The sequence below is a fragment of the Molossus molossus genome, unplaced genomic scaffold (assembly GCF_014108415.1).
Source record: "Molossus molossus isolate mMolMol1 unplaced genomic scaffold, mMolMol1.p scaffold_m16_p_11, whole genome shotgun sequence".
Taxonomy (NCBI): domain Eukaryota; kingdom Metazoa; phylum Chordata; class Mammalia; order Chiroptera; family Molossidae; genus Molossus; species Molossus molossus.
In genome coordinates, this window is record NW_023425346.1 from 52663256 (window position 1) to 52681429 (window position 18174).

General features: G+C 41.1%; 1 protein-coding gene across 1 annotated transcript in view; it reads left to right on the forward strand.

The window, feature by feature from the left end:
* The window catches only part of FLACC1 (flagellum associated containing coiled-coil domains 1), a 54563-nt gene that overhangs the window by 17632 nt on the left and 18757 nt on the right, over positions 1 to 18174 (forward strand). The window contains exons 6-13 of the mRNA XM_036254248.1: positions 711 to 844; positions 2634 to 2727; positions 4831 to 4892; positions 6296 to 6393; positions 7823 to 7875; positions 9568 to 9667; positions 11809 to 11912; positions 15782 to 15844. Coding sequence (XP_036110141.1) covers positions 711 to 844; positions 2634 to 2727; positions 4831 to 4892; positions 6296 to 6393; positions 7823 to 7875; positions 9568 to 9667; positions 11809 to 11912; positions 15782 to 15844 — 708 coding nt within the window. The remainder of the gene's footprint in view (positions 1 to 710; positions 845 to 2633; positions 2728 to 4830; positions 4893 to 6295; positions 6394 to 7822; positions 7876 to 9567; positions 9668 to 11808; positions 11913 to 15781; positions 15845 to 18174) is intronic.

Below are 18174 nucleotides of genomic sequence, written 5' to 3' on the forward strand. Positions count from 1 at the left end.
TGGTTGAATCTCAGGAGAGAATCTGGAGATACAAGGGTAAGTGGTAACTGGGGGAGGGCACAGGAAGGACTCGGGCCCTGGACTTCATCTCATACCTCTGTTTTTATTTTTATTTATTTTTTTAATCCTCACCCAAGGATATTTTTACATTTATCTTTAGATAGAATGGGAGGGGAGGGGAGAGAGAAACATCGATGTGAAAGAGACACATTGGTTGCCTCCTGCATGACCCTGACCAGGGCTGGGGACCAACTGCCATGGAGGTATATGCCCTTGACCAGAATCAAACCCGTGACTCTTTGATCCGCAGGCCAACACTCTAACCACTGAGCAAGACTGGCCAGGGATAATGTCTCTGTTTTTATTTATTTATTTTAATTAATTTATTTCTATTACAGATGTTTCTCCTTTTCCCCCCACTGATTCCCCTCCCTCCCCACCCTGTTCCCAGCTTTGTTGTCCATGACCTTTTTTCATGCATACATGCATATAAGTTCTGTGGTTTATCTCTCCCCCACCACCCCCTGTTCTAGGGATTGTCAGTCTGTACCCCACTTCCATGTCTCTGGGACTACGCCATTCCTCAGACTGTTATGTTCATTATATTCCACAAATCATGTCTCTGTTTTTAGATGTAAGTAGGGCGCTCGTAGATTTGGAGGAATCTCAGCACTCTGCAATATTGTCTTACCTTCTACCCTGATGCCCAGGAAATGATCAGCATGTCACCTGGGTATCGCCTCTTTCGGAATAGGAAGCAGATTTCTGTCACCCTGGGAGATGAGATGTTTGATAGGAAAAAGCATTTGAAATCAGAGATCACGGACAAAATAAACATTTCCAGGTAATGTCTTTGGACCAATATCTAGCTCCTCAGACCTCTCCATGCCTAGCTGGGCCTGGCCTCAGGATAAGCTCCTAATATCCTCTCCCAGTCACAGGGTCCCTGCTATGGAGGTATTGCAAGTCACTTTCTGCCTCAGCCCTGTGCTGGCTCCTCCACTGCAATCCCATGCTAGACGGGATGAAGGTCAAATCAGGCTGCTGATGTGGGAAATGATCGGGTGTAGTGCAGTTTGTACTAAAGGAGAGCAATTTTTCCTGAAAGTAATGAATTGGTGAAATATTCATAAAATAGTCCAAATGTGTTGGTTGTGAACTAAAAGTAAAGTCAGAGTTTCTGGGAGGCCCAAGTATGCATTCCTTTTTCATTATGTCCAAAGGTAACACTCAGTTCATACCTCTGGGAGATGCAGTGTGGAAGATTCTGGCCTAACTCCTTCCTTGTTGAGAGCACTGTCATCCTCTCTGTCACTCAGGTCCCACCTACTCTATCCTCCAAATGCCATGTAAAGGCAGTCCCCACGTTCTTTCCATCCTACCTCCTAAATCTCTCATATCTTCTCCTTCCCCATCTGTTACCGCCTACCTGCACTATTGCAATGGCTCCCCAATGAGTGTCTCTTCCTTGGGCTTTAAATTGCTGTGAAAATTATTTTTTCAAGACAGAAGTCTAAAATCCCAACAGTAACAACAGAACACCCACACCACCTACCTATTTCTAAGTGTATAGAAAGGATACAACTAAATTGTTAGCAGTGGTTTCATTTAGGAAGGGATTCAGACTGGTGTTAAGGCTGAAGGACACATTGGCCCATTGTTGAGAGAGGCCATGTGTGGAGTCACCTTGATCTGACCTGGCCTGAAGAAACCAGACTCCAGTCTCTGTCTTCCCTCCAATGGGAACATCTATGCCCTGTTTTCTTTGTCCTGCTCATCCAAGGCCCTCTGCAGGAGGAGATAAGCCATGTACCTGCAGTCAAGCAGCACCCTCAACCACCTCTTGGCCTCAATAAGAAAGTTATCACCAGTTGTGGCATAATAAAATACAATAGCCCATACTTGTTTTATTCCCTGGTAAAGCTGTGAGTATTGTTTATATTGAAGGTCTTGTTAGGAGTTCCCTATTGTTCAACTTTCTCATACCTTTTCTTCTTTCTCATATCTTGATGCCCTCTCCTTCTACATTCTTTTGTTTTCTCAACCTCTTGAATTGAAGACCTCTTGTCTGCTGCACACAGCACTGCCACCCATATTGTCTACTCCAGGTCAACCAAACAGAGCTGAATAATTTTAGACATCATGGAGGCCCCAGACCCAGAAGCACAGGAAACCTTTATCAAGTCTGAAAGCCACTCTCTTAAATCCCTACCTCATCCAGTTTCTGGCTCATTCCTTGTCTATGATTCACTGTCAGGATCAATCTTATTCCTCACCTTCTCATTTCCTAGATTTCTGAACTACTCCCCACTCCATTTCAATTATCATTACCAAATCAAAACCCTAATAGATTTGGGCATATTCCTCTTTCCCTTCTATTCAATAGGCAACAAAACCACCCCACTCAGTTCTGGATGGCTTACCCAAAAGGGCCTTGTTTGAGGCTCAACCACCCCACTGCCACATTCCTTCTCCCCCTACTTCTCCCCCTCCTTCCCCACCCCAGTGATGGTGGAGCAGGTGCAGAACATGGCTAGGCTCTCACCAGGCTACCACCAGTCATGCTTAGGAAAAGGCCTGACTGGCATGAAATAGAAACTTTGTGGATGATTAAAGAATTACTTATCCTGTAGGACTGATATCATTTCTGGCCTAGAAGAGCAGATCTCAGAGCTGATGGTGATAATAGAGCAAATGAACAGAGACCACCAGTCTGCCGAAAAAGTGGTGAGTGATCCTTCAGTTAACCAACATCTCTGTGGGTACAGGAAAGACCAAGATTTTCAGATCACCTGCTATCTGCCAGGCATGATGCCAAGTACTTGCCTCATGGGAGCTATGTTGTCCAGTCAAGAGCTCTGAAGATAGGACAGTGGTCACCCCGTAGTATTTTTCTGTCTTCATCTTCCTCTATACTTTCAAGAACTCAAGTCCTTCCTCAAGCCTACCTCAGTTTCTGGGAGTTCTGGTGTCTCCAGTGTGTTCAATGGCACTATCCTCTTCACAGCAGGGGGCGCCAGCCATCTCCCACTGGGTGGTGAGTTAAGCTTCAGAGGTTGTGGAGGCTCTTGCTTAGAGCACCAGCCCAGTCAGTGCTTCCAGTGTTACCCAGAAGCTTTCAGTGCCCACTTCCTGTTGTTAGTGAAACTACAAAAGCCCAAACTGCTACTGATGTAAATTACACTCTTTATGTTTCCTGGAGATTTTGGTGACATCCTCTTTAGATTTTACCATCTATTTTATCATAGTCTTTTCTTCTTCCCCACTTTGAGCAGGTGTGCCTGGTGGCCTGCACTGGAGTGACAAACTAGGGCAATAATCAGAATCCCCCAGCCACGTTGCCTTGTTATTGAAATACACTTGTAAAAGTTGAATTCCCCACAGACCCACCCCTCACCCTCTCATAAACCCAAGGTGTTTCTGAGTCCTACAGGGACCCAGTTTATAACTCAGACTGAGCCTTTCCTTACTGAGTCATTACTATACTTATCTGAAAACCCTGCCAGGCTCATGGTTTCTTTCTACTAAAAGAGAATTGAGTCTGGAAGGGAGGGAGGGGGGTGGGGAGGAGAGTGTCAATGCGGGGAAAAGGAGAAACATCTGTAACAAAAATAAATTAATAAAAATAAATAAATAATAAAATCTAAAAAAGAAAAAGAAAATTGAGTCTTGGGAAGTTAAATAATTAGCATAAGAACATTTACTTTTATTTGGGCAAAATGGTCATTTTCATTCACTGAAGCATCAGTTCTACTGAAGACATATTTAGAAATTAATTCCATAGAGGGACCTCAGCTTGTGATCCTTAAAATTCTCCCACCTAAAAATAAAATAAAATTCTCCCACCTGCAAACACCCCAAATTGTGTGATCCTGTGTAAGGTAAGAGCACTGGTGCCACCATTTACTCAAAGAGGGACAAGGACTAGCCCTGTACTCTTGTCTCAGCTGGCTGTGGGCGCTAACTAGTTTGGAAGCGCCCATTCCTCCTGAGATAGTGGCCAAAGGACCTGGTGTGTGACAATGGAGGGTGCCCTGGAAGTGAGCAAATCCTGTCTGCTGCAACACAGTCATTCTGCCAGCGAGAATTTGACACTGGATTTGAAGTTCACTGAAGGCAGGGTCTGAGTCTCAGACCTCTTTGCTCTCCTAGGGAAAGCCTTTTGTTCAATTATTGAAGACATGTGCAATGTTCTAGATGTTAGCAAATACTAATTAAGGTAATTTACATGGTTTGGTTATTCAGCTTAAATTTGAATCATGGCTTATTTTACACATGCTGTTGATGTACCTTGTTTCTAATTGTTTTAAATGGTTTAAGAATTCTGCCTTTAAAATAAATTCATAAAGTTTACCTGATTCATATATCTTGACTTCCTATGAAATTTACATTTATATCAGTATTGAATTTTGGCCAGTGCTCCAATATAAGGAAGTTACTATTTTGAAATAAAGAAAACTTTTATTTTCTTTCCTTGCGCGCGCGCGCGCACACACACACACACACACACAATGAAATGATTGTTCAATTGAATTATGTATCTGAGGTACCAAAGGCCACTCTCTTACAAAGAGATTACAGTCCAGCAGAGACCAGACCTGCTCACAAAACCTGGTAGTGACAGAGATGGGTTCCATGCACCAACACTGCAAACTGATTACATACCAAACAACATATAGCAAGGCAAGAATTGTTCTGTGCCCTCTGTAATGATGGAGAGACATGGGGAGTGAGGTGTACCCCATAAATAAGAAGGCATCTCAAAAGTTGCAGACTGGAGTGGAAGTGGGGTTCTCAATCCTGTGTTACTAATGATGACCTCATTTTCAGCTCTCCAGTGAAATGGATCTCCGCTGTGCTGAGATGAAGCAGAACTTTGAAAACAAGAACAGGTACATTTTCTGGCACAAGCCCTTGTGTGCTGATAGCCCTAAGGCTCTTGCATCCTTGCAGGACTTCAGTTCACTGGAATTTCAGATGGTCCCAGAAAGTTTATTCCTGTTTTGTTTTGTTTTGTTTTTTTACTTTTTCATCAATTATTTCATTTCTACTATAATCTCCCTTTTTCATAATTGCTGAGAAGAGCCATTTTTTGTTCTATATGAGATTTCTGTGGTAGACAACTGTTCTCAGCCTAGCCTCCTCCTCCTTATCTTCCTCCTCTTCTCTTCTTACTGCTACTCTCCCTGGCAGCTAGGCCAGGGCCTAGGCAAATTGGGAAGAAGATATGGGAGGGACAGGAGCCAGAACCCGAAGGACAAAACAAGGGGAAGTAATGAGGTATTTTGTCTGTGTGTTGAGGAAACACACAAAACCCCTCCCCACTATCTGCTGGGCATCAGAGTAGCCCCAAAAGCCCTGGTGGAGAGAAGTCTTCCTAATTGAGTTATAGACTTGCCTTTAAAAAATATTAAATTAATTAATTAACTTATTTTATAATAGACTTTATTTTTTAGAGTAGTTTTAGGTTCATAGTCAAATAGAGTATTAAGTACAGATAATTCCCATATGCCCCTTACCTGACACTATACAACCTACACCATTACTGACATCCTGCACCACCATGGTGCATCTGTTACAATCCATGAACCCGCTGACACATCATTAGCACCCAAGTCCATAGCTTACATTAGGGTTCACTCTTGGTGTTGTCAAAACACATTCTGTGGGTTTTGACAAATGTATAATGACATGTATCCACCATTATAGTATCGTGCAGAATAGTTTCACTGCCCTAAAAATCCTCTGTGCTATGCCTATTCATCCCTGTCTACCTGCTAACCCCTGGTAACCACTGCACTGATCTATTGGCTGTCTCCATTGTTTTGCCTTTTCCAGAATGCTGAATGGTTAGAATCATACAGTTGCAGCCTTTTCAGATTGGCTTCATTCACTTACTAATATGCATTTAAGGTTCCTCCGTGTCCTTTCTTGGCTTGACAGTTCATATAGCCTTTCATTTTAACACTCATCTTGAACACTGGAATGGAGACTGGAGAGACATGGGACTCTAAAATGATCCTGGGAGCTAATGCAACCCATAGTTTTAAGACTGAGTTCTTAATGGGGCTCTATGGCACCCACCAGCTCTATTCAAAATAGTGATTGGTGAAAACAAGAGTCCTTTTCCCCTTCTATGGATGGATGCCAAGAGAATGCATTTAAAAAGTGAGGGTTCCCCAGCCTGCCCATTGGCTTTCTGTGTGAGGGAGGAGAGGTGGGGTGAGGTGAGTATAACAGTCTAATTCTGGACATCTTTTCACTGATTACTATGACCTTTCCCTGGCTCCCACAGGGAGCTCAAAGAGGCTCATGCAGCAGAGCTCAGGGAGTTGGAGAACAACTACAAAGCAGCCTTAAAGGCAGAGAAGTTGGCTGCCCAGGAAAAACTAGGTACATTCAGGACCTGGAAGAATGACCAGGGTGAAGGGCTGGGAGACTGACCATGTGGGTCTAGGCCTCATGGATGGGTTGTAACTAGACTTTTAAGATGTCCTCCTAAAGCTCAGGGAGAAGAAGTGATTGACAATGAAACTGAAAAGAGGGAAACCATGTCTACCACTCCTTCCTATATCCAGAAGATGGAAGGGCCTGTGATCAAGTTTTGGGATACAAGCAAGTCCCTTAATACTGAGTCTCAGTTTCCCCATCTGGGAATTGAGGACAATAATACTTGCCTTTATCAAAGTGATAAGGATGAGAAAGCACTTTTTAAAGTGTGTTTAAAGTTCTTGTTAGAACATTGTCCTGATATGCCAAGGTTGCAGGTTCCATCTCCAGTCAGGACACATAAAAGAAGCAATCAGTAAATGTATGAATAAGTGGAACAGCAAATCAAGGTTTCTCTCTTTTTCTTGCTCTCAAATCAATAAATTAAAAAAAATACTATTTTAATTCAGCAAGTTTCTTTACCTGTGAAATGATAGTGTTTCATTAAATTCTGACACACAATGATTTGTATGGCCTTACAGTCCATATGGATTGAATTGGCCATTTAGTCCATTGTTTATGCTGCCCTTGAGAAGAAGAAAGTGTGTCTTCTTCAGAATTCTGAGTTTGTAGACTGATCTCCACAGAAAGAAGGAGAAATTCTATAACCTTTCCCTTCCTGTTGCCTTTCATTTTTAAAAGATGGTATTTATACCTTGTTGATTTCCCAGTTGTTGTTTTTTTAAGAGAAAATGTATTGTTTTCAAAACCAATGTACACTAGGAAACATTATTTTAAAAAGAGAGAGGCAGGTGTGTTCTATAAATTTTGCTTCTCTTCTACCAAAGATTCAGGTTGACCTGGGGCTTATCTCTCAGACTTGGTATCCTTCAGAATTACCTGAAAAGCATATTATTGACAGATACTGGGCCTCTACTCTGAGAGCCTGATTCAGTAGGTTTAGGGGGGGTTCCAGGCATCTGAGTTTCTAATAAGCTTCCAGAGTGATTTCTGAGGCACGCTATGGCGCTATGGTTTTGTCCCCTAGGGGATAAGTGCTTTTTGTTTAAAAAAATTTTTTTTTCTTCATTGATTTTAGAGAAAGAGTAAGAGAGAGAGAGATAAAAACACCGATGTGAGAGAACATTGATTGGCTGCCTCCTGCATGCCATGCACTGGGGATTTGGCCCACAACTTGGGCATATGTCCTGACTGGGAATCGAACTGGTGACCTATTGGTGCATGGGTTGGTTCTCAACCACTGAGCCACACAGGCCAGGCTCTAGGGGATAAGTTTGATGTGGGGAAGGTATGCAGGAGAGCTCATATTTGAATTTGAAAGTGTGTATTTCAGAGCAATAATTGATGGTGCTGTTGCTTTCCTTTTGTCCAGAGGAGATGGGAAAGGAGTACAAGTATTTGAAGAATATGTTTCACATGTATCAGGTGAGATCAGAGCTCCTTGTTGGATTATGAGAATAAGAAAAGCAAGAGTCATTCTCTTACTTGTTGATAATGGGATGAATCTAGAGTTCTGGCCCAGAAATTAATTTCATTCTATTCCCAGCATCCTAGACCTAAGTGGCACACACTAACTGCACCTAGGGAGAAGAGTGAACCTTTGGACTATGATGGCTTCCATGCACGACAAGTCAGTCATCCAGACCCTAAAGAAGCCAATTGAAAAATATGTTTGTAATTACAAAAATAATACCTGCTCAGTGTTTTGTTTGTTTGTTTGTTTTTTAGGAAAAGGAAATACATAAACCAATAACAGCAACAACACAAATAAAAAACTATCACCACTCTAAGACAACAGCTGTTAATATTTGTACTTTGTGATATTGATTTTAGCAGGGTTCTGGGTCAAAAGGGATAATCATTGTAAAGGTCTTTGATACATTTGGCCAAACTGCCATCCAGAAAGACTGTATTACTCTGCCCTGCTCCCACTAGCAGAACATAGGAATGCTGTAGCCATCTGAGAACATAACCTATTCATTTAATCAGCTAATTTGATGGAGGCCCAGGGACAGAGTTAGGGCAGTATTTCTTCCTAGGGGGAATGAGAGAGTGGGAGATAGGGAACGGACAGGGAAGGGCTGGGGGAACCAAGCCCCCATCTTGTAGTGACCAACTAATCCCGGTTTGCCTGGGACTTTTGGGTTTTAGCATTGAAAGTCTGGAGTCCCAGGAAACAACTCTGTCCCAGGCAAACAAGGATAATTGATTACCCTATCACAAGAGGAAATCAAGTTAGGCACCAGCACCATATCTGAAATTTGATTTACCACTCACAGTTTAAGCTTGTATCCAAAACTCATTTTTCAAGATACACCTTGATACAGGTCAGGGAAAACCAGAGCCTAAGAGAAGAGTCAGGTTGATGAGCAGGAAAGCTGCCCCAGATTCCTATGTATACTTTGTGTTTGCTTCAGTCTGGGCCTCTCCAGAGAGTTTGACCTCTCTGGAAACTGAGCTGCCCACCAGTCTTGAAAATAATTAAAGAACCTCTATTTAAATGGCCACAAACAATTACAAGTGAGCTCTGATGCCAGGTCCAGTGTGAATTCTGCTGCTAACCTGGTAAGGAAGGGGGTCAGGATTCTGAGACCTATGAGCAGCATCTGGGTCCTAGGCCTTCCCCCTCCTGAGGTCCCACCATCATGAAATCTGAGTCAACCTGCAAGGGCTGACATCTGGTTAAGCACATTTAACTTCAACCACAAAGGAAGTTAGATTTGCTGAGGAAAATGGACATTCTCTGCATAGCATTCTAATTTTTTCTAAATATTCAAATTAATTACTAAGTATGTCCTTTGTTTCTTCATGTACTATTTATGAGTGACTCATGATTCAGAGGGAGTTGATATGTGAGTTTTCAACATGGGGAACCCTACCTGTCTTGAAATGAAGCCCAGTTCCAGTAGGCAAACACCATGCAAATTCTGACATTTAGGCTTCTGTAGCTCTCAGGGGGGCTGGGCTGAAATTTACTTTCACCAGTCACCCATATATGACCCCCCCAAGCAAGGGTTCCAGGTGAGGGAAGCTGCAAAGGGCCCAATGCAGTACCTTGGGCCAGTGTGCAACCTTTTTCAGGACCCTTTTCTTCATGCTGCCTTTGTGCCTCCACAGGACAGCATTTGTGATGAAGTGGAAGATAAGTGGTCAAAAAAGAAGGAAGAATGGGAGAAGGATGAGAAGATGGAGCGGGAAAAGATCCTGCTACAGCAAAGTGAGTACAGAAAGTTCTGATTTCCTTTTTCTTTTTTTTTTGGTTAATCCTCACCTGAGGATATTTTTCCATTGATTTTTAGATAGATTGGAAGGGAGAGAGAGAGAGAAATATTGATGTGAGAGAGACACATCAATTGGTTGCCTCCCGCACGACCCTGACCAGGGCTGGGGATCAAACCTGCAACCCAGGTACATGCCCTTACCAGGAATCGAACCTGTGACCCTTGTGTCAAAGGGCCAACCCTCTAACTGCTGAGTCAAAACCGGCCAGGGCATCTCTGACTTCTTAATGATAAGTGCACCAGAAAACTTCCATTAAACTCAGTCTCAACGCAGGGAAGGCAGCCTTGGATTCACTAAGGGTGATGAGCTGTATGACTAGACTCCTGAATGGAAGGTGCCTGGAGTTTTCAAGAAAGTGACAACAAGAATGGAATCTTTTATGAAGTTCAGCCACCTGAGATTCTAAACCTATACCTTCCAAGACTCACTGATTCCAAGTTTAGCCATCATAATCTAGAACAAGCTTTGGGACATCTATAAGAATGTGGACTTATTATCTACATGCAGGTGACTGCAAAGTTCCAGAAAAAGAGTTCTTGAATTAGGTTTCAAATATTCTTTTGTTGGGGAAAGGGCAACCCAATCCATCTTATTCAATTGTACTCTGTATTCCCACCCAACCCCCCAAGGAAGCCATGTTTGATACATATATACAGATATAGATTAAATTGAGGTATAATTATAATTGACATACAACATTGTATAAGTTTAAAGTATACAACATATTAATTTGATACATTTATATATTGCTATATATTTTTAATATTTCCAACACTTAGCACAGAGTTTGGATCATATTAAGTGCTCTGTAGGTGAGCCTCATAACCCCCTGAGCATCTTCATAAATGAAAGGAGAGAGGAATTTATGGAAACTCTGTTTCCTGGCCTAGAGGTAGGAGTGGGGCCTCTACAAACCTATTCCACATTCTACCCCAACCTAATTCATATCAAATTTAGTTGATTTAACAAATTACTCATTTAAATGCAGATACTCCTGGGAAAGTTAATTTTTAAGGCCATTCCTACCCTGGTGGGGACGCTGGACTGCTAGAAGGTAGTGTGTAGACCTTGGAGTTAAGACAGGAATGGAACATGGAGCTGCTCCTGTTTGAGGCTTTGCCTAGAATTTTGAGGGTAGCATAGCCCAGGTCACCTCCCACACTCCTAGCTACTCATATTATACTCATCCTACATTCATCCCATGTTGTCAAAGTCTAAATTAAGATGTTACAACCAGTTTTGGAAGACCAGGCTTTAAATGCTCAGAGTGTCGCTCAGTCCAGACTTATCCTGTGAGCCTAGGAGTTGCCTCCTATCCATCCCCAGCACTGTGATGCTGAAGAAGAAATTTGTGTTAGCCCCTCACCCCTCCTTCTTTCTGTTCAGTATTGATTGGGTCTCTGCTGGCAGATTCCCCTGTCCCCTCCAACTGTTAAAGCCTATCGCTACCCTATGGCTAAGTACAGAACAAATTTTATTGCTGGAAAAGTCACGTTAGCCAAGAGCTGCATTTTAAGATAAGGATGTTCAAGAAAACATAGTGGTTACTTCAGCAGAGAGAACAAACAAAATAATAAGCAACATATCTAAAATAAGCTACACAGCCCTGCCAGTATGGTTCAGTGGTTGAGCATCAATTCATGCACCAAGAGGTCATCGGTTCAGTTCCCGGTCGGGGCACATGCCCAGGTTGTGGGCCTGATCCCCAGTGGGGGGCATGCAGGAGGCAACTAATCGATATTCTCTCTCATCAGTGTTTCTATCTCTCTCTCCCTTCCTCTCTCTCTAAAAATCAATAAAGAAAAATAAATAAATAAATAAATAAAATAAACTACACAAAAAGAACAAGAGATATTAGAGGTAAATCCCATAAGGCTGATGTGGTTGAGAATCACCATTGTGTTGACCTCACTCTCAATCATCTCCAGGTGTGTGTCAGAAGCCCAACACCAGGCTGAAAGCACTAGGGTTTGACCTAGTCTGGATTTTCTATTATCTACAGATACTCTGATTTTTCTCTCTGCATCTGTTTTTCCCACATTTACACCTATAAGTGATTTCCTCTCACCTCCACAGAAAATATGATGACAAAAAAGTTTGAGTTAGAGTCAGAAGAAGAAAAGAAGAAAATAAAGGACTCTTACAGTACAGTCTTTGAGAACTTCAATCGAGAGAAGGAGGTAACTCAACCCAAAGCACATCAGTGGTGTAACGTGCGGCCTTGATGGGGCATTTGGTTCCCAGGTGTGCCCCTGTTATTAGGTCAGCTTTTGTCTTTCTGGAAATATTTCTCCTTTTCCAGCTTCCCTGGAAAATATGCAAGTAGACTGACAGTCTTGCTGTCTTTTATCTAGATAGTCATACCACAGGGTTATTGGAATGAAAATTATATTAACAAGAAATAATAGAATGTGAAACATATGCAGAAGCTGAAATTCCCTATTTTGCCAAAACCCAGTTTCTGAATGTCTTTCTCCTTGACGATGGCGGAAGAGAAAGAATATTGTTGCAAACTAAACTAAGCAAATTTGGTCATGTACAACTCTTAGTAGATAAGGGTAGCTAAATAAAATAGAGCAGTGATTCTCAACCTTCCTAATGCTGTGACCCTTTAATACAGTTCCTCATGTTGTGGTGACCCCCAACCATAAAATTATTTTCATTGCTACTTCATAACTAATTTTGCTACTGTTATGTCTTAGGCGACCCCTGTGAAAGGGTCATTTGACCTCCAAAGGGGTTGCAACCCACAGGTTGAGAACCACTGAAATAGAGGTTGTGAGGGTTAGCTGCTCCTGTGTTAATCCCTTACAACCTTGACTCATACCAGGTTATAATGAAAGCAGGTCTCAGACCAAATTCTACCAAACATGTGGACATTTACTAAACAAACATGCATTAGTCAGGAGGTCCAAGCAGTTATACCACCAGTTCTCTGGGTTTTGGGGTGCATGAAAGATTCATCTTAGGTATCTTAGGTATTACAGAAGTAGTCTTTTGTAAGCATTCTGTAATTGTATAGTCAGCATCAGGCAACCAGAGCTTCTCCTAAACAGGTCACAGGACTATTTTGGGGTCAAGTCTTAGACCCCAACCCTAAGTATGTGCAAGCTATAGACTTTGTTAAATTCTTGTACCCATTTCATGCAAAGTGGAAAATATGTCTAATATTCCATGTTTAACTGTCATGCTAATTGAAAAGTCACACATTTCATCAATAAAAGCCCATTTATAGCATTCACTTTATTACTGAGCAAAACAATAATGAGGAGATGGGATATGCTCTGTGATAGTGCTTCTGGGATCTAGAGAACTCAGATGGCTGAGTAAGGAGTAGTGGGCAGTTCCTCTTAATGGGAGAGATTTGATCATCTGCATGCATCCCTTCTTCCTCTAGTGACAATGACTATAAACCTGTAAATGGGTGGTCTCTTTCTCTTACATATAATTTGCACTTGCAGATTAGTGACATGCGCAGATATTAAACATACAGTTTGATGAGTTTTGACAAATGTATATATGCATTGTAACCAATACCCAAATCAAGATTTAGAACATTTCATCAACCCAGAAAGCACTCCTTTCTAGTTAATCCCTATCTCCCTTAAGACTTCCCCCAAGACAACTACTCTCTTGATTCCTGCCACCATAGGTTATTTTTTCTTATTTTAAAACTTCATATAAATGGAACCATATAGTATATGCTCTGGTGTATAGCTTCTTTTCCCTCAATATAATGTCTGTGAAATTTATTCATTTGGTGTTTATATCAGTGATTTCTTTTTTTAAAATTGCTCAGGAGTATTCCTTTATAGGAATATTAGATAATGCATTTACCATTTTTCTGTTTGGAGAAATTTGGGTTGCTTTCACTTTTTAACTTTTACAAATAAAGCTTCTATAAACATCCTGTATAAGTACTTTTGTGGATGTATACTTTCACTTCTCCTTGGTATACCTAGTAGTGCTATTGCCGAGATCTAGGGCGGGTATAAGTTTATCTTGATAAGAAATTACTAAGCTATTTTCCACAGTGGTTGTACCATGCATCTTAAATATATGAGAATTCCAGTTGCTACATATCAATGACAACGGTTAGTATTGCTAATCTTTTAATTTTGACCATTCCAATGGTTATGAAGTAGTACTTCATTATAGTTTTAGTTTCCCTAATGACTAAATATGTTGGGCAATTATTTATATGCTTATTGGACCATATATATATGTCTTAATATGTCTTCTTTTATGAAGTGTCGGTTCAAGTCTTTTACCATTTAAAAAAATGTGGATTGTTTATTTTATTTATTTATTTTTTATCCCCACTCGAGGACATTTTTCCATCTTTTGTTCAGATAGAGTGGGAGGGAGAGAGAGAGAGAGAGAGAGAGAGAGAGACACATTGTTGTGAAAGAGACACATCGAGTGGTTGCCACTCGCACGACCCCACCAGGACCGGGGACAAATCGCAACTGAGGTACGAGCCCTTAGCGGGAACCAAACCTGGGTCTCTTTGGACCACAGGCCGATGCTCTAACCGCTGAGCCAAACTGACCAGGGCTGTTTATTTATTTTTTATTGATATGTAAGAGTCCTTTTTATATTACGGGTACAAATTCTTTGTCAGATATATGTATTCCAAATTCTGTCTCCCTGCCTGTGATTATAAATATCGTGTTCATTTTGCTTATGTTGTCTTTCGATGGGAAGAAGTTCCTTTTTTTTGGTCCTCACCCAAGGATATTTTTTCATTTATCTTCAGATAGAGTGGGAGGTGCCCTGGCCTATTTGGCTCAGTGGTTACAGCGTCAGCCCGCGGACCAGACAGAGTGTGAGGGAAGGAGAGAGGGAGAGAGAGAGAAAAACATCAATATGAGAGAAACACATCAACTGGCTGCCTCCCACATGACCCAACCAGAGCTGGGGACAAACCGCAACTGAGGAATATGCCCTTGGCTGGAATCAAACCCATGACTCATTGGTCCGCAGGCCAATGCCCTACCACTGAGCCAAACCAGCCAGGGCAGAAGTTTTTTGTGCTTTGTTTTGTTTTTTAATTGATTTTTTAAAGAGAGGAAGAGGGAGGGTGAGAGAGAGAGAGAGAAACCTCATCAATCAGCTGTCTCCTACATGATGCCCACCAGGATCGACCCTACAACCTAAGCATATGTCCTGACCAGGAATCAAATCAGTGACTTCTTGGTGCATAGGTCCCCACTCAACCACTGGACCACACCAGCTGGGTGGGCAGAAGTTTTTGATTTTAATAAAAGTCAAATTATCAATATTTTTCTTTTATGCTTACAGTTTTTTGTGTCTTCTTTATAAAACAGTTGACTATTCCAAGGACATGAAGATATCCTTTTTTTAAAAAAACTTATAATTTCAGCTTTCATGATTATGTGATCCATTTTGAATAATTTGTGTGTGTGAGGTAGAAGTCATAGGTCATTTTTACCCCAGATGGATATCCAGTTGTTCCAGGATGATTTGTTAAACAAAACAAAATACAACTTTTCTTTCTCCATTGAGTTGCCTTGGTGTCTTTGTTATATTTGGGAAGGGGGGGGGGTAGATTCTGCTCTATTCTATTCAACTAGTTGCATTTACATAGACCAACAACGCCTTGTCGTCATTACTATAGCTTGAAATCAGGAAGTAAAAATGTTCTAACTTTGATCTTGTTTTTCAAGATTATTTTGGCTATCTTTATCCACTGTATTTCTATATAAATTTTAGAATTATCTTGTTAAGAAAGCCTGCTGGTATTTTGACTGAAATTGCATTGAATATAAAGTTCAACTTATGAAGAACTGTGTATTTAACAGTATTAAATCTGTATATTAGTCAGTGCACTATGGTTGAACATGAGTGAGATTTTCATTATTTAACTTCAACATGTGATGTCATTAATTTACAATGTGTGCTTCATGAAACCAATATCTAAACTTTGGTAAATATTATGTTTGTGAATCCTATTCTGGTTTCCTTAGTTTTTGAAAGAAGTGCCAGTACCCCATTGCTGACCTTTTCCAAATAAAATTAATTTTAGGAACTGTTGAAACAACATGAAAAGGACACCTTGCAATTAGAGGAGCTAAAAAAGACCAAAGAGGTAAGCTTTCTCATTTTTTCCTGTGAATTTAGCATCTTATAAATATGTGAGTAAAATTATATACTCTAAATAAAATGGAATCAATGATAATTTTCCCAAAACTGGGGAAAAAAAAATGGAAGACCTAAAGCTGAGTTTGCTGGAATCAATAAGTTGAAAAGGATTTTAGAATTATCTGTAAAACAAAGCTATTAGTGTCTTTTTAGAGCCCGATCTGAACAAATATATGAGCAATATATACTGTGTGATCTTCAGTGGCAAATGCATTCCATTTCTAGTAAGGCTTAAACCACAAAAGGGTCAAACAACAAAATACATGTTCTTTCCTTTAACCTCTGGAAAGCACAATATTGCCCCTTAGAACTCTAACTCCAAGCCTCTCCTTAAAACATTGAGTGAAATAAACTAATCATAGAAAGACAAATATCATATGATCTCACTTATCTGTGGAATATAATGAACAAAATAGACCCAGAGACATAGAAAGGAGTACAATTCAGAATAACAAACCTCAGAGGAGGGGGTGGGGAAGATGGATGAGATAATCCGCAGAATTTATATGCATGTATGCATAACCAGTGGGCATAGACAACAATGCTGGGAGAGGGGGAGAGCAGGATCAGGAGGTGGGTGTCTAGGAGGGAAAAAGGAGAAATATTTATAACAAAAATAAATTAATAAAAATTGCAAAAATAAAAAGCAAAAACCAAAATTATGAGTGTACCTTACCCCCCACAGCCTCCTCAGGAACACTGTCCTTCTGAGACTTCCATGTGGGAGATATCTGAAGGGAAAATGTTCAGACCCACAAATTGACTTGTGGTTCTTCTTTCACTAAGAATTTAATTTGGATCCAGAATGGACATGTTTGAAAAATGATTAGCCATTATAAAAGCATAGAATGGACCTTAGAGTTCAGGCAGGGCTTCAGTACTGTTGAGCAAACAGATTGCAATGTCCTGCAAAGTAAAGGAATGGGCTTTGGGGCAAGGTGGATCCAGTGTATCATTTTTTCCTCTTTTTAGTATTTAATTTACTAGGGTGGCATTGGTTAATAAAATTATACAGGTTTCAGGTGCACAATTCTACAACACATCATCTGTACACTGTATTGTGTGTTCACCACCCCAAGTCAAGTCTCCATCCATCACCATTTATTGGTCCTCCATACCCTCCTCCCCTTCGTCTCATTCCCCCTCCTCTGGCGATCATCACACTGTATTCTTGTAACTGCTTTACTGACCTTGTCTACTGATTCTACCATTTGTGTCATTTCTGGGTCTATTTCTGTTCAATGATTTTGCTCCTTGTTTATGGTCATAATTTTTTGCTTGTTTGCATGCCTGGTAATTATTTATTTATTAAATTTTTTTTTCTTTATTGATTTTAGAGAGAGGTAAAGGGAGAGGGAGAGAGAGAGAGACACATCGATGAGAGAGAACATCAATTGCTGCCTCCTGCATGCCCCCAACTGGGAATTGTGCCCACAACCTGGGCATGTGCTGAGAATCGAGCTGGCGACCTCTTGGTGCATGGGTCGATGCTCAGCCACTGAGCCACACGGGCTGGGCCATACCTGGTAATTTTTTTTTTTTTTTTTTTTATCATCACCCAAGGACATTTTTGCACTTATCTTCAGATAGAACAGGAGGGAGAGAGAGAAGGAGAGAGAAACAGTGATGTGAGAGAGACACATCGAGTGGTTACCACCCACATGACCCGGGTTCCGAGCCGGAGCCAGGGACAAACTGCAACCAAGGCATGTGCCCTTAGCGGAAACCGAACCCGGGACTCTCTGGTCCGCGGGCCAATTCTCTAACCGCTGCACCAAACAGGCCAGGGCAATGCCTGGTAATTTTTTAATTGGAATGCCAGCTATTGTGAATTTTACCCTTTCAGGTGCTGAATATTTTTGTATTACTTTAAATATCATTGATATTTGTCCTGGGATTCAGTTAAGTTACTTGGAAATAGTTTGAGCTTTTCAAGTTTTTCTTTTAAGCTGTGTTAGGGCTAATTTTTCCCCACTACTGAGATGATACCCTTCTTTTTTTTTTTTTTTTTTTTAATTTTTTTTTTTTATCCTCACTCAAGGACATTTTTCCATTTTTTATTCAGATAGAGCGGGAGGGAGAGAGAGGAAAAGAGAGAGAGAGAAACATCGACGTGAAAGGGACACATCGAGTGGTTGCCACCCACACGACCCAACCAGGGCCTGAACAAACTGCAACCGAGGCACATGTCCTTAGCGGGAACTGAACCTGGGCCTCTCTGGACCACAGGCTGATGCTCTAACCACTGAGCAAAACCATTAGGGCGATGATACCCTT